The following is a 24,353-nucleotide window of genomic DNA, read 5'->3' as shown; positions in this document are numbered from 1 at the left end:
AATGAGTATCATTCTGCTCAAATGAAAACTCCTTTACGTTTGAAAGTTTTAGACACCGGGAAAAAAACGTAATGAAATGAAGAAAATGCCTTAGTTAGATAGAAGATAGAAGCAAATGAGTATCAATCTGCTCAAATGAAAACCCCTTTACGTTTGAAAGTTGTAGACACCGGGAAAAAATGGTAATGAAATGAAGAAAATGCCTTAGTTAGATAGAAGATAGAAGCAAATGAGTATCAATCTGCTCAAATGAAAACCCCTTTACGTTTGAAAGTTGTAGACACCGGGAAAAAAATGGTAATGAAATGAAGAAAATGCCTTAGTTAGATAGAAGCAAGTGAGTATCATTTTGCTCAAATGAAAACTCCTTTGCGTTTGAAAGTTTTAGACACTGGGAAAAAAAAAGGTAATGAAATGAAGAAAATGCCTTAGTTAGATAGAAGCAAATGAGTATCAATCTGCTCAAATGAAAACCCCTTTACATTTGAAAGTTTTAGACACCGGGAAAAAAAACGTAATGAAATGAAGAAAATGCCTTAGTTAGATAGAAGATAGAAGCAAATGAGTATCAATCTGCTCAAATGAAAACCCCTTTACGTTTGAAAGTTGTAGACACCGGGAAAAAATGGTAATGAAATGAAGAAAATGCCTTAGTTAGATAGAAGATAGAAGCAAATGAGTATCAATCTGCTCAAATGAAAACCCCTTTACGTTTGAAAGTTGTAGACACCGGGAAAAAAATGGTAATGAAATGAAGAAAATGCCTTAGTTAGATAGAAGCAAGTGAGTATCATTTTGCTCAAATGAAAACTCCTTTGCGTTTGAAAGTTTTAGACACTGGGAAAAAAAAAGGTAATGAAATGAAGAAAATGCCTTAGTTAGATAGAAGCAAATGAGTATCATTCTGCTCAAATGAAAACTCCTTTACGTTTGAAAGTTTTAGACACCGGGAAAAAATGGTAATGAAATGAAGAAAATGCCTTAGTTAGATAGAAGATAGAAGCAAATGAGTATCAATCTGCTCAAATGAAAACCCCTTTACGTTTGAAAGTTGTAGACACCGGGAAAAAAATGGTATTGTAATGAAGAAAATGCCTTAGGTAGATAGAAGATAGAAGCAAATGAGTATCAATCTGCTCAAATGAAAACCCCTTTACGTTTGAAAGTTGTAGACACCGGGAAAAATGGTAATGAAATGAAGAAAATGCCTTAGGTAGATAGAAGATAGAAGCAAATGAGTATCAATCTGCTCAAATGAAAACCCCTTTACGTTTGAAAGTTGTAGACACCGGGAAAAAAATGGTATTGTAATGAAGAAAATGCCTTAGGTAGATAGAAGATAGAAGCAAATGAGTATCAATCTGCTCAAATGAAAACCCCTTTACGTTTGAAAGTTGTAGACAGCGGGAAAAATGGTAATGAAATGAAGAAAATGCCTTAGGTAGATAGAAGATAGAAGCAAATGAGTATCAATCTGCTCAAATGAAAACCCCTTTACGTTTGAAAGTTGTAGACACCGGGAAAAAATGGTAATGAAATGAAGAAAATGCCTTAGTTAGATAGAAGCAAATGAGTATCAATATGCTCAAATGAAAACCCCTTTACGTTTGAAAGTTGTAGACACCGGGAAAAAATGGTAATGAAATGAAGAAAATGCCTTAGGTAGATAGAAGATAGAAGCAAATGAGTATCAATCTGCTCAAATGAAAACCCCTTTACGTTTGAAAGTTGTAGACACCGGGAAAAAATGGTAATGAAATGAAGAAAATGCCTTAGTTAGATAGAAGCAAGTGAGTATCATTTTGCTCAAATGAAAACTCCTTTGCGTTTGAAAGTTTTAGACCCTGGGAAAAAAAAGGTAATGAAATGAAGAAAATGCCTTAGTTAGATAGAAGCAAGTGAGTATCATTTTGCTCAAATGAAAACTCCTTTGCGTTTGAAAGTTTTAGACACCGGGAAAGAAATGGTAATGAAATGAAGAAAATGCCTTAGTTAGATAGAAGCAAATGAGTATCATTCTGCTCAAATGAAAACTCCTTTACGTTTGAAAGTTTTAGACACCGGGAAAAAATGGTAATGAAATGAAGAAAATGCCTTAGTTAGATAGAAGATAGAAGCAAATGAGTATCAATCTGCTCAAATGAAAACCCCTTTACGTTTGAAAGTTGTAGACACCGGGAAAAAAATGGTATTGTAATGAAGAAAATGCCTTAGGTAGATAGAAGATAGAAGCAAATGAGTATCAATCTGCTCAAATGGAAACCCCTTTACGTTTGGAAGTTTTAGACACCGGGAAAAAATGGTAATGAAATGAAGAAAATGCCTTAGTTAGATAGAAGCAAGTGAGTATCATTTTATTCAAATGAAAACTTCTTTACGTTTGAAAATTTTAGACACTGGGAAAAAAAAAGTAACGAAATGAAGAAATGCCTTCATGAAATGAAAACCCCCCTAAAGGGGTTCTCATTTGAGCAGATTGATACTCATTTGCTTCTATCTTCTATCTAACTAAGGCCTCCTTTACGTTTGAAAGTTTTAGACACCGGGAAAAAAATGGTAATGAAATGAAGAAAATGCCTTAGTTAGATAGAAGCAAGTGAGTAACATTTTGCTCAAATGAAAACTGTTTTACTTTTGAAAGTTTTAGACACCGGGAAAAAAACGAAATGAAATGAAGAACTTGCCTTAGGTAGATAGAAGATAGAAGCAAATGAGTATCAATCTGCTCAAATGAAAACCCCTTTACGTTTGAAAGTTGTAGACACCGGGAAAAAAATGGTAATGAAATGAAGAAAATACCTTAGTTAGATAGAAGATAGAAGTAAATGAATATCAATCTGCTCAAATGAAAACCCCTTTACGTTTGAAAGTTGTAGACACCGGGAAAAAAATGGTAAAGAAATGAAGAAAATGCCTTAGTTAGATAGAACATAGAAGTAAATGAATATCAATCTGCTCAAATGAAAACCCCTTTACGTTTGAAAGTTGTAGACACCGGGAAAAAATGGTAATTAAATGAGGATAATGCCTTAGTTAGATAGAAGATAGAAGCAAATGAATATCATTCTGCTCAAATGAAAACTCTTTTACGTTTGAAAGTTGTAGACACTGGGAAAAAAATGGTAACGAAATGAAGAAAATGCCTTAGTTAGATAGAAGATAGAAGCAAATGAGTATCAATCTGCTCTAATGAAAACCCCTTTACGTTTGAAAGTTGTAGACACCGGGAAAAAATGGTAATGAAATGAAAAAAATGTCTTAGTTAGATAAAAGATAGAAGTAAATGAGTATCATTCTGCTCAAATGAAAACCCCTTTACGTTTGAAAGTTGTAGACACCGGGAAAAAAATGGTAAAGAAATGAAGAAAATGCCTTAGTTAAAAGATAGAAGTAAATGAGTATCATTCTGCTCAAATGAAAACCCTTTTACGTTGACACTGGGAAAAAATGGTAATGAAATGAGGATAATGCCTTAGTTAGATAGAAGATAAAAGCAAATGAGTATCAATCTGCTCTAATGAAAACCCCTTTACGTTTGAAAGTTGTAGACACCGGGAAAAAATTGTAATGAAACGAAAAAAATGCCTTAGTTAGATAAAAGATAGAAGTAAATGAGTATCATTCTGCTCAAATAAAAACCCCTTTACGTTTGAAAGTTGTAGACACCGGGAAAAAAATGGTAAAGAAATGAAGAAAATGCCTTAGTTAAAAGATAGAAGTAAATGAGTATCATTCTGCTCAAATGAAAACCCTTTTACGTTTGAAAGTTGGAGACACTGGGAAAAAATGGTAATGAAATGAGGATAATGCCTTAGTTAGATAGAAGATAGAAGTAAATGAATATCAATCTGCTCAAATGAAAACCCCTTTACGTTTGAAAGTTGTAGACACCGGGAAAAAAATGGTAAAGAAATGAAGAAAATGCCTTAGTTAGATAGAACATAGAAGTAAATGAGTATCAATCTGCTCAAATGAAAACCCCTTTACGTTTGAAAGTTGTAGACACCGGGAAAAAATGGTAATTAAATGAGGATAATGCCTTAGTTAGATAGAAGATAGAAGCAAATGAGTATCATTTTGAATGAATATCATTCTGCTCAAATGAAAACTCCTTTACGTTTGAAAGTTGTAGACACTGGGAAAAAAATGGTAACGAAATGAAGAAAATGCCTTAGTTAGATAGAAGATAGAAGTAAATGAATATCAATCTGCTCAAATGAAAACCCCTTTACGTTTGAAAGTTGTAGACACCGGGAAAAAAATGGTAAAGAAATGAAGAAAATGCCTTAGTTAAAAGATAGAAGTAAATGAGTATCATTCTGCTCAAATGAAAACCCTTTTACGTTTGAAAGTTGGAGACACTGGGAAAAAATGGTAATGAAATGAGGATAATGCCTTAGTTAGATAGAAGATAAAAGCAAATGAGTATCAATCTGCTCTAATGAAAACCCCTTTACGTTTGAAAGTTGTAGACACCGGGAAAAAATGGTAATGAAATGAAAAAAATGCCTTAGTTAGATAAAAGATAGAAGTAAATGAGTATCATTCTGCTCAAATGAAAACCCCTTTACGTTTGAAAGTTGTAGACACCGGGAAAAAAATGGTAAAGAAATGAAGAAAATGCCTTAGTTAAAAGATAGAAGTAAATGAGTATCATTCTGCTCAAATGAAAACCCTTTTACGTTTGAAAGTTGGAGACACTGGGAAAAAATGGTAATGAAATGAGGATAATGCCTTAGTTAGATAGAAGATAGAAGTAAATGAACATCAATCTGCTCAAATGAAAACCCCTTTACGTTTGAAAGTTGTAGACACCGGGAAAAAAATGGTAAAGAAATGAAGAAAATGCCTTAGTTAGATAGAAGATAGAAGTAAATGAATATCAATCTGCTCAAATGAAAACCCCTTTACGTTTGAAAGTTGTAGACACCGGGAAAAAAATGGTAAAGAAATGAAGAAAATGCCTTAGTTAGATAGAACATAGAAGTAAATGAATATCAATCTGCTCAAATGAAAACCCCTTTACGTTTGAAAGTTGTAGACACCGGGAAAAAATGGTAATGAAATGAAGAAAATGCCTTAGTTAGATAGAAGATAGAAGCAAATGAGTATCATTCTGCTCAAATGAAAACTCCTTTACGTTTGAAAGTTGTAGACACTGGGAAAAAAATGGTAACGAAATGAAGAAAATGCCTTAGTTAGATAGAAGATAGAAGCAAATGAGTATCAATCTGCTCAAATGAAAACCCCTTTACGTTTGAAAGTTGTAGACACCGGGAAAAAATGATAATGAAATGAAAAAAATGCCTTAGTTAGATAAAAGATAGAAGTAAATGAGTATCATTCTGCTCAAATGAAAACCCCTTTACGTTTGAAAGTTGTAGACACCGGGAAAAAAATGGTAAAGAAATGAAGAAAATGCCTTAGTTAAAAGATAGAAGTAAATGAGTATCATTCTGCTCAAATGAAAACCCTTTTACGTTTGAAAGTTGGAGACACTGGGAAAAAATGGTAATGAAATGAGGATAATGCCTTAGTTAGATAGAAGATAAAAGCAAATGAGTATCATTCTGCTCAAATGAAAACTCCTTTACGTTGAAAGTTGTAGACACTGGGAAAAAAATGGTAACGAAATGAAGAAAATGCCTTAGTTAGATAGAAGATAGAAGTAAATGAATATCAATCTGCTCAAATGAAAACCCCTTTACGTTTGAAAGTTGTAGACACCGGGAAAAAAATGGTAAAGAAATGAAGAAAATGCCTTAGTTAGATAAAAGATAGAAGTAAATGAGTATCATTCTGCTCAAATGAAAACCCCTTTGCGTTTGAAAGTTGGAGACACTGGGAAAAAATGGTAATGAAATGAGGATAATGCCTTAGTTTGATAGAAGATAAAAGCAAATGAGTATCATTCTGCTCAAATGAAAACTCCTTTACGTTGAAAGTTGTAGACACTGGGAAAAAAATGGTAACGAAATGAAGAAAATGCCTTAGTTAGATAGAAGATAGAAGTAAATGAATATCAATCTGCTGAAATGAAAACCCCTTTGCGTTTGAAAGTTGGAGACACTGGGAAAAAATGGTAATGAAATGAGGATAATGCTTTAGTTTGATAGAAGATAAAAGCAAATGAGTATCATTCTGCTCAAATGAAAACTCCTTTACGTTGAAAGTTGTAGACACCGGGAAAAAAATGGTAACGAAATGAAGAAAATGCCTTAGTTAGATAGAAGATAGAAGTAAATGAATATCAATTTGCTCAAATGAAAACCCCTTTACGTTTGAAAGTTGTAGACACCGGGAAAAATATGGTAAAGAAATGAAGAAAATGCCTTAGTTAAAAGATAGAAGTAAATGAGTATCATTCTGCTCAAATGAAAACCCTTTTACGTTTGAAAGTTGGAGACACTGGGAAAAAATGGTAATGAAATGAGGATAATGCCTTAGTTAGATAGAAGATAAAAGCAAATGAGTATCAATCTGCTCTAATGAAAACCCCTTTACGTTTGAAAGTTGTAGACACCGGGAAAAAATGGTAATGAAATGAAAAAAATGCCTTAGTTAGATAAAAGATAGAAGTAAATGAGTATCATTCTGCTCAAATGAAAACCCCTTTACGTTTGAAAGTTGTAGACACCGGGAAAAAAATGGTAAAGAAATGAAGAAAATGCCTTAGTTAAAAGATAGAAGTAAATGAGTATCATTCTGCTCAAATGAAAACCCTTTTACGTTTGAAAGTTGGAGACACTGGGAAAAAATGGTAATGAAATGAGGATAATGCCTTAGTTAGATAGAAGATAGAAGTAAATGAACATCAATCTGCTCAAATGAAAACCCCTTTACGTTTGAAAGTTGTAGACACCGGGAAAAAAATGGTAAAGAAATGAATAAAATGCCTTAGTTAGATAGAAGATAGAAGTAAATGAATATCAATCTGCTCAAATGAAAACCCCTTTACGTTTGAAAGTTGTAGACACCGGGAAAAAAATGGTAAAGAAATGAAGAAAATGCCTTAGTTAGATAGAAGATAGAAGTAAATGAATATCAATCTGCTCAAATGAAAACCCCTTTACGTTTGAAAGTTGTAGACACCGGGAAAAAAATGGTAAAGAAATGAAGAAAATGCCTTAGTTAGATAGAAGATAGAAGTAAATGAATATCAATCTGCTCAAATGAAAACCCCTTTACGTTTGAAAGTTGTAGACACCGGGAAAAAAATGGTAAAGAAATGAAGAAAATGCCTTAGTTAGATAGAAGATAGAAGTAAATGAATATCAATCTGCTCAAATGAAAACCCCTTTACGTTTGAAAGTTGTAGACACCGGGAAAAAAATGGTAAAGAAATGAAGAAAATGCCTTAGTTAGATAGAAGATAGAAGTAAATGAATATCAATCTGCTCAAATGAAAACCCCTTTACGTTTGAAAGTTGTAGACACCGGGAAAAAAATGGTAAAGAAATGAAGAAAATGCCTTAGTTAGATAGAAGATAGAAGTAAATGAATATCAATCTGCTCAAATGAAAACCCCTTTACGTTTGAAAGTTGTAGACACCGGGAAAAAAATGGTAAAGAAATGAAGAAAATGCCTTAGTTAGATAGAAGATAGAAGTAAATGAATATCAATCTGCTCAAATGAAAACCCCTTTACGTTTGAAAGTTGTAGACACCGGGAAAAAAATGGTAAAGAAATGAAGAAAATGCCTTAGTTAGATAGAAGATAGAAGTAAATGAATATCAATCTGCTCAAATGAAAACCCCTTTACGTTTGAAAGTTGTAGACACCGGGAAAAAAATGGTAATGAAATGAAGAAAATGCCTTAGTTAGATAAAAGATAGAAGCAAAGTATCATTCTGCTCAAATGAAAACCGCTTTATGTTTAAAAGTTGTAGACACCGGGAAAAAAAATGGCAGCCTACACACCTCTATATCTTGACTTTTTTTACTTTTTCCCGAAGGGTAACTTTAAAACTGCTAGTACTTCTGGTTTTGTGGCAGCAATAGAGAAAATTCAAGATAAGAAAAGCGAAACAAAAATCTATTTACAGAAAACTCACATAAAAGGCAACAATTGGGGGCATTCCCTCGTTTTTGGACTCTGACAACCGGTTCTCTGTTTTTACCATAGTCATAAACAGAAATGAAACGACAATTACCATCGTCGTAAAACGAGAACAGTTTCTCGTCATCATTCTCAGGCTGTGCAGCGTCCGCAGAGATTGGAATAGATCTTTTCGAGTATTTTGACAATTTCTGAATTGACTCCTATTGGCTATTCGTCGGTTTTCTTTATTGCCTTCATTTTTTTTGTCATTGCCTTTTCGTCATTTTGTAGGCTTGCTCGATTTTTTTCAGAGGATACTATGCTAACTTAAAGACATTGGGTATTTGGCCTTTCATCATTTTGGACATTATGTGGAAAACATTTATAGTAGCTAGTAGTCAAATAGTTCCACAGTATTTACATTAGAAACTCATCATGAAATAGAAAACAGGAAAGACAATAATAAGGAATAGCAATATTTGCTATTTTTACTACTGCTAGTACTACTAGCGACTCACCGCAGTACAAAGCGGCCTGAGGGCAACAGAGCAGCGCATGCTCCTCCTCCGTCCCAATCTATGCTCTTTACACCCTCCCAGGAATTCCCCTTCAATCTTTCCAAAAGAAATCCTCCAACTTCATTCGGAACGACCTGCCTTCCGTTTAGCCCTAAACGGTTGGCCGAAAAGGGCACTCTTCGGCAAACTGTCATCCTTCGTCCGCAGAACGTGCCCTAGCCATCTTAACCTTTCTCTCATTATCGCCCTAGAAATCAGGATTGAACCACACATTTTCGCACAGCCTATTGATAGAAATATGGTCAGTCAGTCGGGTACACAAGACAGTAGATAATTTCTTAGACAATCCAAAACATTTGCCCATCTGAATATAAAGAGGAGAAATATCTGTTGTACTAGTGACATACGTTTGTTGGTGATTAGGCAGAAAATTACAGTTTTTGCAGTTCCGGAATTGTTTAGAATGTGAGTCTTATTTATTTGTTTGTCTCTTGTCCTTTTTTCGCTCCTTCTTGTTGTATTGTTATTTTTTAAGATTCAAATATTTTCTGTTTTCTGTCTTTTCTCATTGGTAAAGGCTCCCGGATGTCCAGTTGAAATTTTCGATTTTTTTATTAATTAGTGTTTTTTGTTGTGTTTTATTTTTAGTACGTTTTGTTCACTGCTTGTTTAATTAAACCGGTTTTAATCTCTTAAATTTTATACCCAAGACAATCGGTAGACAATTTCTCTGGAAAACTTGTAGCAAATCTTCCTCCGTTTTTCGGAGCACCCATGCCTCAACCAGAATCACATTTGACCACTGTCATCACTGTAGCTTTCAATATTCTAATGTTAGTCCGCAGACTTATTTTCCTATTCTCCCAAACTTTTTTCAAATGTGAAAAAACACCTCGAGCCTTTTTCTACTTTTAATATTTTAATTCTACTTTTAATAGCTTCGCTGCGCCTACCGTCTTTACTGATAATACTACCAAGGTAAGTGAAACTGTCCACTTGATCGATCTTTTCACTACCCAACGTCACATTTTCAGCCTTACTTATTCCTAGCCTTAGCGACGTAGTCTTCTTAACATTAATCTTAAATTTATTCTGGCACCCTGAACTCGCAAAATCTCTAAAAATTCATTTATTTTGATCACACTTTCATCTAGGATGCTTAAATCATAAACATTACCCAAGTAAAACCTTATGCCCTTCGGGCAATAACTTACAACCCTTGACCCCAGCTTTGCTGGGCTGTGTCAACACGAAAGGTATTGTTATATGATACATGGACTATTTTGATCAAAATGGCCATCTCAAAATTTCGACCAAATTCGTTTGGGGAAAAAGAGCATAGAGGGGAGGGACCTAGTTGCCCTCCGATTTCTTTCGACTTTTTAAAATCGAACCAGAACTTTCTTTTCTAATCAAATATGCCCATACGAAGTTTCCACGACCACCCCTTCCATAAAAACCTTATATGCCCCAGGGGTATAACTCACACCACTTGCCTCCAGACTCTGGGGGTTGTGTCAACCCTAGAGTTTGTGTTATATGATCTTTGGTCTATTGTGAACAAAATGGCTGTCTAAAAATTTATCGGATGTATTTGGGGAAAAGAGGGTAGGGGGGGGGGGGCTAGTTACCCTTTGATTCCTTTGCCTTCTTAAAAAGGGAAATAGAACTTTCAGTTTCCAATGGAATGAGCCCCCTGCAAATTTTATTAGACCAAGCCTTCCATAAAAACCTTATATGCCCCGGGGAATAACTTCTAACACTTACCCCCCGGTTCGGAGTTTTTTATGGCACTTGGTATTAACCAAGTGACATATAGCAATCGCCAATGCTGTCGGTCTGTCTGTCTGTCGGTCTGTCAGTCTGTCGATCCCGGTTTTGCTACTTTAGGCACTTCCAGGTAAGCTAGGACGATGAAATTTGGCAAGCGTATCAGGGACCGGACCAGATTAAATTAGAAATAGTCGTTTCCCGATTTGACCATCTGGGGGGGTGGCGGAGTGGGGGGCCGGTTAATTCGCAAAAAATAGAAATAATTAAGTATTTTTAACTTATGAGCGGGTAATTGGATCTTAATGAAATTTGATGTTTGGAATGATATTGTGTCTCAGAGCTTTTATTTTAAATCCCGACCGGATCTGATGACATTTGGGGGAGTTGGAGGGGGGAACCTAAAGTCCCGGTTTTGCTACTTTAGGCACTTCCAGGTAAGCTAGGACGATGAAATTTGGCAAGCGTATCAGGGACCGGACCAGATTAAATTAGAAATAGTCGTTTTCCCGATTTGACAATCTGGGGGGGGGGAAGTGGGGGCCGGTTAATTCGGAAAAAATAGGAAAAATGAAGTATTTTTAACTTATGAGCAGGTGATTGGATCTTAATGAAATTTGATGTTTGGAATGATATTGTGTCTCATAGCTCTTATTTTAAATCCTGACCGGATCTGATGACATTGGGGGGAGTTGGAGGGGGGGAACCTAAAATCTTGGAAAACACTTAGAGTGGAGGGATCGGGATGAAACTTGATGGGAAAAATAAGCGCAAGTCCCAGATACATGATTGACATAATCGGAACTGATTCGCTCTCTTTGGGGTAGTTGGGGGGGGGGTAATTCTTAAAAATTAGAAAAAATGAGGTATTTTCAACTTACGAATGGGTGATCGGATCTGAATGAAATTTGATGTATAGAAGGATATCGTGTCTTAGAGCTCTTATTTTAAATCCCGACCGGATCTGGTGACGGGGGCGGGGAGTTGGGAGGGGGAAACCTAAAACTTGGAAAACACTTAGAGTGGAGGGATCGGGATGAAACTTGGTGGAAAAAATAAGCGCAAGTCCTAGATACATAATTGACATAGCCGGAACGGATCTTCTCTGTTTTGGGGAGTTGGGGGGGGGGCTAGGGTTAATTGTGAAAAAATAGAAAAAATGAGGTATTTGTAACTTACGAAGGAGTGATCGGATCTCAATGAAATTTGGAAGGATATCGTGTCTCAGAGCTCTTATTTTAAATCCCGACTGGATCTGGTGACATTGGGGGGAATTGAGGGGGGGGGGGCCTAAAATCTTGGAAATCGCTTAGAGTGGAGGGATCGGGATGAAACTTGGTGGGAAAAATAAGCACAAGTCCTAGACTCCTGATTGACATAACCGCAACGGATCCGTTCTCTGTGGGGGAGTTGGGGAGGCTTAATTCTGCACAAATTAGAAAAATGAGGTATTTTTAACTTACGAAGGAGTGATGGGATCTTAATGAAATTTGAAGTTTGGAAGTATATCGTGTCTCAGAGCTCTTATTTTTAATCCTGACTGGATCCGGTGACATTGGGGGAATTGAGGGGGGGACCTAAAATTTTGAAAACGCTTAGAGTGGAGGGATCGGGATGAAACTTGGTGGGAAAAATAAGCACAAGTCCTAGATACGTGATTGACATAACCGGGACGGATCCGCTCTCTTTGGGGGAGTGGGGGCGAGGGTTAATTCTGAAAGATTAGAAAAATGAGGTATTTTTAACTTACGAGTTAAGAAGGAAACATGTTTGAGAAGGAAGCATGATAAGAATACAATATGCATAACAATTGTATCAAACAGATTTTGCATGGAACTCCCTATATTTTACCCCCCCCCCCCCTCCCTTAATGTGTAAATATACAGTCGAAATTTTATATTTCCCCTCTACTCTCCCAATGCGTCTCTCTTGTTTCATACCTTGTACTTATTAATTGAATTAACTGTTTAAAAGAAGAACCGGAAAACAAGTGATGGGGGACAGAATGCATTGGTTTGATATAATTTGGACTATATATTTGCTTTTTAGGGGAAGGGGGGTTGGCGGTAAAGTATAGGGGGGATCCATGCAAAAGGTGTTTGCTACAGCTATTTTGCGTATTATGAAATGTTTTCTTAACATGTTTCCTTCTCTAGGCTTATACCCCTAAGCTGTAACTATTGCTGACGAAATTGGAATTCCCTAAGAAGCAAAGTCCTGCGGATGTAACTGTTCCAGTCATCTATGCAGTCAGCACAGTAAAGGGAAAATATTTTTACACTGTGACAGTCATCAATGATGATTATACATTCATGAACTTAGCTATTGACTTTTAGTTAGTTCCCATGTCCTTTGGGCACAGACAACGCGGACCCCAGTTATTGTTCACCTGTTTCAAAGGCCGTCTTTTCAAATGCGCAATTTAAATACGTATTTAAAACGTTTTCCATGAATTTGATGAGCAGGTCATTCAAAGAATCTATGTCAAAAGATAAGGATAAACTTGTAACTGAAATGTATGAAAAAATTCCTACCTATAAAGAACGGTATCGATAATTCAAAAGGGCAAGGTAATCATTTTTGATATTATTCTAAAGTCGGGTGTTGAATATTTCAATAGCCTTGCAGACTCAAAGGACTGCAGGTACATACACAGGCTCTTGGTTCGTTTTTATGGCACTTGGTATTAACCAATAATAGGCCGGTTAATTCGCAAAAAATGGAAAAAATGAAGTATTTTTAACTTATGAGTGGGTGATTGGATCTTAATGAAATTTAATGTTTGGAATGATATTGTGTCTCAGAGCTCTTATTTTAAATCCCGACCGGATCTGACGACATTGGGGGGAGTTGGAGGGGGGAAACCTAATGTCCAGGTTTTGCTACTTTAGGCACTTCCAGGTAAGCTAGGGCGATGAAATTTAACAAGCGTATAGGGACCGGACCAGATTAAATTAGAAATAGTCGTTTTCCCGATTTGACCATCGGGGGGGGGAGTAGGGGGACGGTTAATTCGGAGAAAATATAAAAAATGAAGTATTTTTAACTTATGAGCGGGTGATTGGATCTTAATGCAATTTGATGTTTGGAATGATATTGTGTCTCAGACCTCTTATTTTAAATCCCGACCGGATCTGATGACATTGGGGGGAGTTGGAGGGGGAAACCTAACATCTTGGAAAACCCTTAGAGTGGAGGGATCGGGATGAAACTTGATGGGAAAAATAAGCCCAAGTCCCAGATACATGATGGACATAATCGGAACTGATTCGCTCTCTTTGGTGTAGTTGGGGGGGGGAGTAATTCTTAAAAATTAGAAAAAATGAGGTATTTTCAACTTACGAACGGGTGATCGGATCTCAATGAAACTTTGATGTTTAGAAGGATATCGTTTCTTAGAGCTCTTATTTTAAATCCCGACCGAATCTGGTGACGGGGGCAGGGAGTTGGGAGGGGGAAACCTAAAACTTGGAAACCACTTAGAGTGGAGGGATCGGGATAAAACATGGTGGGAAAAATAAACACAAGTCCTAGATAGATGATTGACATAAACGGAACGGATCCGCTCTCTTTGGGGTAGTTGGGGGGGGGGGGGGTATTTCTGAAAAATTAAAAACAATGAGGTATTTTTAACTTACGAACGGGTGGTCGGATCTCAGTGAAATTTGATATTTAGAAGGATATCGTGGCTCAGAGCTCTTATTTTAAACCCGACCGGATCTGGTGACATTTGGGGGGAGTTTGGAGGGGGAAATCTAAAACTTGGTAAACGCTTAGAGTGGAGGGATCGGGATGAAACTTGGTGGGAAAAAAACCGAGTCCTAGATACATGATTGATATAACCAGAACGGATCCGCTCTCTTTGGGGTATTTGGGGGGGGGGGGGTTATTCCGAAAAGTTAGAAAAATGAGGTATTTTTAACTTACGAACGGGTGATTGGATCTCCATGAAATTTGATATTTAGAAGGATATCGTGTCTCAAAGCTCTTATTTTAAATCCTGACCGGATCTGGTGCCATTGGGGGAAGTTTGGGGTGGAAACCTAAAATGATGGAAAACGCTTAGATTGGAGGGATTGGGATGAAACTTGGTTGGAAAAATAGGCAGAAGTCTTGCATACGTGATTTACATAATTGGAACGGATCCGCTCAATGGGGGGGGGGGGAGTAATTCTGAAAAATAAGAAAAAATGACGTATTTTTAACTTACGAAGGAGTAATCGGATTTTCATGAAACTTCATATTTAGAAGGACCTCGTAACTCAGATATCTTATTTCAAACCTCAACTGGATCAAGCGTAATGGGGGGGGGCAGTTGGGGGGACCGGAAATCTTAGAAAATACTTAAAGCGGTTAGATCAGGATGAAACTGGATGGGAAAAATAGAAACCTGTCTAAGATACGTGACTGACATAACTGTACCGGATTTGCTCTCTTTGGTGGAATTGGAGGGGGGGGGGGTAATTTTGAAAATTGAATTATTTGTAACTTACGAAAGGGTGACCAGATCTTAATGAAATTTGATATTTAGAAGGATCTTGTGCTCTAAAGTTCTAATTTCAAATTCCGACCAGATTCTGTGACATTTGGGGGAGTTGGAGGGGGAAACCGGAATTCTTGGAAAACATGAAAATTGGGGTATTTTTATCTTATGAATAGATGATCGGATCGTAATGAAATTTGATTTTTAGAAGGAATTCATGTCTCAGAGCTCTTATTTCAAATCCCGACCAGATCTTTTGATATTGTGGGGAGTTAGAGGGGGAAATCTTGGAAAAACACTTGGAGTGGAGGAATCGGGATGAAGCTTGGTGGATAGAATAAACAAATGTTCTTGATACGTGATTGACAGAATCGTACTGGATTCGCTCTCTTTGGGGGAGTTGGGGGGAGGGGTTCAGTGATTTGGTCAGTTCGGTGCTTCTGGACGTGCTAGGGCGATGAAAATTGGTAGGCGTGTCAGGGAGCTGCACAATTTGACTTGGTAGAGTCGTTTGACCAGATTAGACCATCTGGGGGGGGCAAAAGGGAGAGGAAAAATTAGAAAAAATTAGGTATTTATAACTTATGAGTGGGTGATCGGATCTTAATGAATTTTGATATTTAGAAGGACTTTGTGACTCAGAGCTCTTATTTTAAATCTTGACTGGCATTAAGTCTCTTATTTTCCTTTTTAAATCAATCTATTGATTCATAGAATTTTGTTAGAGCTCATACCATATGATCTCTTGGCTCTTAGCTCTTCTCGCCTCGTCAAAAGTGCCATATGAGCTCTTAGCTCTTGTTTGTTATATGATCTTTCGTCTATTTTGAACAAAATGACTATCCCAAAACTTCGATCGGATGTATTTGGGAAAATAGTAGGGGGCGTGGCTAGATGCCATCCTATTAGTTTTGACTCTTAAAAGGGGAACTAGAACTTTCAATATCTAATCATTTGAGCCCCTGCAAAGTTTATACGACCCCCTCTTCCATAGAAATCCTATATGCCCCCAGGTCATAATCTATAACCCTTCCCCCGGGCTCAGGAGGTTACTTTGATCCCGAAGTTTCGTTGTCTAATCTTTGAACTATTTTGAACAAAATGGCTATTCGAAAGTTTTGATTGGATGAATATTGGAAAAAAAGAGGACGGGTGGGATGCATTCCGATCACTTTTGACTTCAAAAATGGAACTAGAACTCTCAAGTTCAAGTCAAATATTCCCTTTAAAGTTAATACGACCACCCCCTATATAAAAACCTTATATGTCCCCCCCCCTAGGCATAACCTACAACACTTGCCCACGGGCTTGCAGGGGTCGTTTTAACCCCAAAGTTTTGTTATCTCATCTCTAAACTAATTTAAACAAAATGGCTATCTCAAAATTTTGATCAGAGACATTTGGAGAAAATGGCTTTGGGGGGGGGGGGGGAGGAGTTGGCCTCCGATCACTTCTGACTCTTAAAAAGGACATTAGTATTTCTGATTTTCAATCGAATGAGCTCCCTATGAATTTTATACGACCATCCCTTCGATAAAACCATATATGCCCCTAGGGCATAGCTTACAACACATGCCCCCGGGCTCTGGGAGTTGTGTTGACCTCATCGTTTTCTTATCTGATCTTTGACGTATTTTTAGAAAAATGGCTATCTCTTAATTTTATCATATGTATTTGGGGGAAAAAGCGCTGGGGAGGGGGATAGTTTCCGTCTGATCACTTTTGACTCTTAAAAAGGGCAGTAGAACATCCAATTTCTAATCGAATAAGCCCCCTCTGAAATTTATATGACGACCTGTTCCATAAAACCTTGTATGTCCACTGGGCATAACTTACAAAACCTTCACCCAGGCTCTGGAGGGCTTTGACGACCCAGGAGTTTTTGTTATCTGATCTTAGAACTATAAAAAAAATGGCCATCTAAAAATGTTATCAAATATATTTGGAGAAAAAATGGTGTGGGGGGCTAGTTGCCCTCCAATCGCTTTTAAATCTTAAAATGGGCACTAGAACTTCCGATTTCCAATCGAATGAACCCCCTCCGAAGTTTATACGACCACCCTTTCTAGGTGAAGAGCCTCTAAAAAAAATTGAAGGCTTTTGGCCTATACTATGGGGAGCGCTATAGTGTTCCCTCTGATTTGTAATTGCTCGAAACTCATGATGAAACGATGGCATATTTGATTGAATTACTGTTTTAGGGTCTAATGTCTGGATTAGCATGCTGTTACTTTCCGTTAACCGTTAGTTACTCGTTATTCGTAAGGAAATGGGGACGATTTTGGTAACCCTTTTTTATTATTCGTTCTTTTTTCGATACCGTCTAGGGCTAAACAGAGAGCTGGCCGTTCGCGGTTGGGGTGGGAGGATGTCATAAAGGAAGATTTAAGGGAAATAGGGACTTACCGGGAGGGTGTAAAGAAGGAGGCTTTGAATATATTGGGATGGAGGAGGAGCGTGCATAGCTTTGTTGGCCTCAGGCGGCTTGTTGCTGCGGTGAGTTGTTAGTAGTAGTAGCAAATTTTCAACGATGATTTATGTAGTGGCGTGATGACCTTTGTTTTAGTTTATAACAGTAAATTCTTTTCAAAAGAATTCAAACAAGTTCATATCATTGATATAACTGATGGCCAAGGGTTATCTGGTTTCATACCCTTTCCCTCCTGAAATTTTTGTCCGACTCATAAAAAAGTAGCCAAAATACAATTTTGACGCGTTTTGTAATTTTTTTTGTACACTTCTTCCTCTCCCCCCGGACAAATATCCTGGACACATCCTTGCTAATAGTTTAATGATGTTTTAACGTTTCGGTGTGATCGATGGTCGATGGTTTTGTTTGCTCCAGAAATAAATTAACGCTTAAAATATTCAATTCACGGAATGGACTATTATATATTTTTCATATTAAGTTTAGATTTTCTGAAATTGAATAGGTTCTTTCCTTAAGTTCGAAACATATGGAACTTAAAACGCGCAAATATTTTTGACTGGGATTTTGCGACGTGTGTTCTTCCATTACTGCGATCTATTTCGTTGTGCTTCACAAATAAGCCAAGACTACACATAGTAGTTTTACAAATGCCAAGTTACATCCTTTTTTTCAATTACCTTATTTTGTTATTTAGCATTTTATATTATTTATCTTATTATGGGAGATTAAAAGAGATATTCACTTCATTTCAATCAATTCACGACAAATAAGTTAAATAAACTTAGCCATTACTTATACCCATCCAAAGTACTTTATGTTATTTGTCTTATTATCTGGTATTATTTATAAAATATTTCTGGTATATAATATTATTTTTTATTATCTTATTTTTTTTTGTGAATTATTGGATGCAGTATTATATCGTCTTTGATGTAAGAATATGCCAACACTGTAAAGTCATCCGACGTTGGCCTACGCAAATTATTAACATATTTTTTATTAACATTTAACATCTTATTATCTTAAATCTTCCTTTTCACTGAAAAACTTGTCTTGAAACGAAAAGAAAAAAAAAATTATGTACAACAATTATTTAAAATTAATAGTGCGATGATCTAAGTAATTTAACTAAAAAATAATGTAAATGGATTATTTCAAAAATAAATAAGATAAATAATTACAGAATTGGCAAATACAATAATGTTGGAAGAAAACAAAAACAAAACAATAAATAAAAGTTCAAACAGGGATAAAGTCCTTTTAATAGACAGAGATAAATTTCACAAAAATGCTAGATATTTAGATACTAGATATTAGGTAATAGATATTAAATTATTAGCATTTTTTTTTTAGCAAATTATTGGATGCAGTATTATATCGTCTTTAATGCAAGAATATGCCAACACTGTAAAGTCATCCGACGTTGGCCTACGATGGGAGACCCACCTGAAAACAAAAAAGGAATTCGAGGCAAGTTTTGTTGCTGTTGCAGTTGAAAGGTTGACGGAGTCTGAGTGCGTCTTGATAAAGACAGGTTTACATAAAATGACCCAAATATTTTTAATCATTTACTAAAGGAAAGAATGTTGTTGCTGTTTGCATTATGAATTTAAATAAATATTAACAAATGAAATAATGTTGAAATAATAAACTTCCTTAAAAAACTAGAGGCCAGATTTTGTGATCTTTATTTGAAATGGAAAGGCAACTGTAGTCTGAGTTCCTTAATAAAATGGGGTTGAAATAAGATGGTAACATCTGTGTATCCAATGGTAACATAGTAACATTAACATTTTACCTGTAAGATGGTAACATATAATATCTAATTTGAATCCTCTGCTAATGGAAACAATAATACTATTATTTTCGGTAATGAGAAATAATTTAAAATGTTAGGAAGATAGTATAATTAAATGATGAGTTTTAAATGATAAATAGAGTAGTAATGAAATTAAATCTTCCTTTTCACTGAAAAACTTGTCTTGAAACGAAAAGGGAAAAAAAAACTATTTACAAAAATTATTAAAAAAATTAATAGTGCGACGATCTAAGTAATTCGACTAAAAAATAATGTAAATGGATTATCTTAAAAATAAATAAAATAAATAATTACAAAATTAGCAAATACAATAATATTCAAGTAACAAAAAAATGATAAATAAAAGTTCAAATAGGATAAATCCTTTTAATAGACAGCGATAAATTCCACAAAATACTAGATATTTCGGTTACATATGCAGTGACCGTCATCAGTAGTAATACTAAACTAAAACAACTAAAAACAATAATTTATATACAAAATAAAATGAACTGCATATTGTTTAATAATATTATTTAAACTATAATAACAATATAATTAAACTATAATAATAATAATATTATTTAAATAATCTTATTTTTTTCCAAAGCAAAAATGGAAGCAAGTCTCTTTGGCCTTCTTGAATCCAGTTCGTTAGCATTGAATGAACTATCACTTGCACAGAGGTTAATCGCATTGGGCGAATTGACTTTTACTCTATTTGATTTTAATAAATTATCGTAAATAGAGCTCAAGCCAAATTACCCCATGTCTCTATCTAAAGCCATATTCTTGAATAAAATTTTCTTAATTCCAATAGTTTTGCGAAAAAATTGCTTTAAACCCTGGTCCCTAGAAATCAAAGAGACATTATCGAACAAAATAAAATGGTCTGGAAAATTAAAAATATGTTCCGAAAGGGCTGAAATGAAATCTTCAGGTTTGGAGTTTTGCTTTAAAGCCGATGAAATAGAGTCTTTGTGCTGTAGTAATGTCATTTCCAAATTCTGGTTAGTACGTCCCGCTTATGACCTTCCGCAGGTACATGGGATCTGATAGACCCCACTTTGCTGCCCCAACGAAGTTAGATCCTTCCCAGCACTTAGAAAACTACCCAGAGTATTACTACTCTTTAAAGCTACCTTTAGACCATTAGTCTGTAAAATTCTTTCAAGTTTTTCACTTAGCCCTGGTACATATGGTAAGGAACAAAAAACATCAATCTCCTGAGTTGTCTCCAAGACTTCCTTAGAAATCTCTAGAAACTTTTTTCTTCTTTTTGAAAAAGTCTCGTTAATTAACCACTCTGAATACATGTTACTTATTAGTATTTTTCTTTGAAAAAAACAACTTCTCCTCAAAAAATTTCGGAGACCAAATTCTAAAGATCCGGTCAGTTAAACAAATGATTGAACTAATTTTTACTTGTCGACTGTGACCGGCGCTAAACGACAAATATCTATATTTAGCTTTTTGTCCCCCATAATATCAATTCTGTCCCCCCATCAGCTAGTCGGTTTTCCGTAAATTTTAAAATCCAGACTATTTTCATTAAAATAAAAGAATATCAAGAAAAGGAAATTTCCCATCCTCTTCAAATTCTATAGTAAACTTTAATTCAACCCCCCCCCCAAACAATTAAGATGTTCCAAAAATCCTTTTGATTTCTCCTCCCCATATTCCATACTGAAATAATGTCATCCTTATACCTGCCCTAAAAATTGTGTTTCAAAAATTATGAATCTAACGCAATTATTTCAATATTTTCCACAAAAACATTAGCTAGTAATGGACTTAAGGGGGCTTAAGGGGTCCCCCATAGATAAACCAATTACTTGTTCGAAAAATTCCTTTATGAATTAGAAAAAATAAGAGAACTTATTGCGCAACCTTACTAAATACATGATTACAGAATCTTCCAAACCTGTTTTACCTTTAATCAAGTCCAAATTTCCAAATAGCTTTCTTTCTTATTATTAGTTGGTTTTCTGTAAAATTTTTAATTCAAACTATTTTCATCTTTTTCTTTAAGAAGAACATCAAGAAAAGGAAGTTTCCTATCCTCTTCTAATTCAACAGTAAATTTTAAATCCCCCCCCCCCAACGATTAAGATGTTCCAATAATCTTTTAATTCCTCCTCCCCAACTGAAACTATGTCATCCTTATACCGGCCCCAAAAATTATGTTAAAAAAAAGATGAAGCTAACGCAATTGTTTCAATATTTTCTACAAGAATATTATCTAATAATTAAGATAAAGGGGTGCCCATAGGTGAACCATTTACTTGTTTGACAAATTCCTTTCTGAATTGAAAAAAAATGAGAGAACTTATTGCATAACCTTACTAAGTACGTAATTACAGAAACTTCCAAATCTGTTTTACCGCTAATCAAGTCTAAATTTCTTAATAGCTGTCTTTCTAGAAGAGTTTCGGCTGTTTCCACGTCAATATTCGTCTACATATTCTTTTACATATACAATGTCGAAGCTTGTGAATATTGTGTATATTAATACAATGTCAAAGCTCAATATAAAAAAAGTTGAAAATTTTTTCACTTCTTTTGGTTTTTCAACCAAATTCGAAGAATCGTTAATGTAAGAAATTTGTGACAAAAGTGGTTTACAGATCGACCATAGCCACCTGTTTAAAACATTTGTTGTGACCTTGTACTTGACAAAATTGGTCGTAATGGTAGGTTCGGCTTATGGATTTTTGGGAAGTCCATGTAATTTAGGGCACAAGGAACTGCGTGGCAGGCATTTGTGATTAAATTGAGGTGTAATTATTACAACAAAAGAACTTTCCTCTTCTCTGGAAAGCTGAGTTTAAATGAAAAAAAGAATAGTGTATAGTATAGTTACACTGTCTTTGAAGGGTTTCTTGGACGGATCTCGAGGAATTATTGGTAAATAAATATTTAAATATATTCTGATACATCCATTTTTCTACGTAGAAAAGTGTAGATGGCACTGGTGAATGCTCTAAATTTTATGTTTATTCGAAATTGAACTAACGTTGTGGACAGGAAAATTCTAAATATATTCTAAAAATTGTAGAAATGGAGCCAATGACGTAAATCTGGCTTATTGGAGTGCCTCAGGGAACCAAGCAATTAAATTTTAGCCATTAATACAAAGCTGTTAGCCCTTACATTTAATATCCTTATCAAAATATCATTATTATTATTATTTTGATTATATTATTATATGATTATTCTATTCTATTATATTATTATTTTATTATTATTATAAAAGATTATTATATTTTATTGTATATTAAAATACAGTTTTTGCCAGAAATTGCATTTTAGTTTAATATTTTGTTATTTACAAAAGTCATTAGATATAGCAATTTATTTTTAATTTTTTTTTAATTTATTTTCAGTGCCACTCTAGGAGCAATTAAAAAGAAACACACAGAAAAACTAAGCAGGAGAATAAAAGAAAGTAGATACATCACTGCTTTGCACGCAAAAAAGTGATTTTCCTTGCCATTTAAGATAGGGATTTCAATTCCTCCTAAATGGGATTATTTAAGATAGGCATTGTAAATATCTGTTTAACTGTGATATCTCCTAAATATCTACTTAAGATAGGGACTGTAATTCTCCGAAATTCAGCTAGGGAGATTACATGGTGCAGTTTCCATTTAGGTTTTTGTGTACTTTTGCGCAATTTTTCTAAATTCCCATAGATCTGTTTTTAAACCTTTTACCATAAAGCTTTTTCCATTCCTAAATCAGCTTCAAATAACGATTACTCCTCACTTTATGAATATATTTTTTTGCAAAGCATTTATTAGATTTTCGGTTGCTATGAGATAGGGTCCGTTCTTTACTAGGTTGCACCAGAGAGAATCATGAAATTGTCGGGCTGATGCTACTGTAACTGCTGATAATTTGGTTAATCCTTCGTGACATTCTGACCTGACAGCGACGTTCCTGACGGCTGACCTGAGAAGAATTTCAAATCTTGTTTAAATTGTCTCTGGTCCTTATTTGGACAAGCTAATCAGTTTGAACTAGGAATCCAGATTAAAGCATTCAATACCAGACCGGCGAAATACTTGCACCTTTTTCAGTAGTCTGTAAGGCCAGTCCAACGTAACATTATGTGTTAATACAAAGTGGTTAACGCTTACCTTTGAAAACGTTGGGTGCTTGCCATTGCACCTACGGGAGGTTAAGCTAAGTTTCTTAAACGTATGCACGTACCTGGAAAATTTTTTATCTGTGTTTGGGGGGGGGGGGATGAAAAATTAGGAGGGGGGTTAAGACTAATAAAAATTGATCATTTGACAAAGAAATGCCCAGAAATTCAATAAAATTTAGTATTTCATAGAGGAGGGACCTCCCCCCTCTTTTCGTATGTCCCTTCACAAAAATTTAACTCTATTTCTATTTTAGACAGCCGACTTGAGAAGGATTTTTGAGTATTGTTTAAATGCTCTAAACGCCTTATTTGACAGTATTCCAAGTCAACCGGATAGAAACACCTACACCCTTTTAAGCCGCCTTTTGGCTATCAGTGAATCAGTTTTAAGCTGGAGCTTTGTTCCATCTATGGCATTTGGGAAGAGATTAGTTGGGCTTTTTGAAGCAGAGCAGAACCCACCGTTCAAGCCTGGTCGTGATTGGCTCAACATGCTCCTAGGATCGGACGTTCCAGAGCTTTTTTTTAAGGTATTTTTCGCTTTTAACCCTCCCCTCTCACCCTTTTGAAAAAACCCTCTTATGTTGCCTTGAGTTCCATACTCAATACAAAAGAATCTCAACTGATGAAGGAAGAAAGGAAAAAAAAAAGAGAGAGAGGACAAAGACAAGAAGAAGACCGAAAAAAAATCAGAAAAAAAATTAACAGCAAGTAAATCAGGGTTAAAGGGTTTAAAAATTTAAATCAAGTTTAAGTCAGGGTTTAAAGATTAAGTTGGTATCACTATATTCGCTCTATTCGAGGAGGAAAATTACCTACTGCTAAAGTTTGGCTGTAATTAGGCTCACATTTTCCAAGAATATGATTTTCGAAAACCCTGTTTTAACATATTTTTCGTTATTTAGCCGCCACCCTCTCTTTAAAAAAAAGCTCTCATATACCCCTGCCCCGACGTTTGAACCGTCCTAAAGGTAATTAATTGAATTGACGACGCTTCTTGACTACTAAGGTTCCTGCTTCGGTCCTGCACTTTATATTGCCACAGCCGGGTTCGATCTCTGGGTTCCGTGTTACCTTGGGTGAGACTCACTGTGCCACCACATGACCGAACCATCCTCAATATAAATAATCGTATTACCGACGTTTATTGACTACCAA

General features: G+C 35.5%; 1 protein-coding gene across 1 annotated transcript in view; it reads left to right on the top strand.

Moving 5' to 3' along the window:
- LOC136043902 (exportin-4-like) overlaps positions 1-24,353 on the top strand; it is a 160,769-nt gene that overhangs the window by 25,337 nt on the left and 111,079 nt on the right. Inside the window, exons 5-6 of the mRNA XM_065728931.1 lie at positions 18,598-18,714; positions 23,450-23,725. Of these exons, the coding sequence (XP_065585003.1) occupies positions 18,598-18,714; positions 23,450-23,725 (393 nt within the window). The remainder of the gene's footprint in view (positions 1-18,597; positions 18,715-23,449; positions 23,726-24,353) is intronic.

Source organism: Artemia franciscana, chromosome 2 (genome assembly GCF_032884065.1).
Source record: "Artemia franciscana chromosome 2, ASM3288406v1, whole genome shotgun sequence".
NCBI lineage: Eukaryota > Metazoa > Arthropoda > Branchiopoda > Anostraca > Artemiidae > Artemia > Artemia franciscana.
This window is presented reverse-complemented; position numbering and strand designations above follow the sequence as displayed.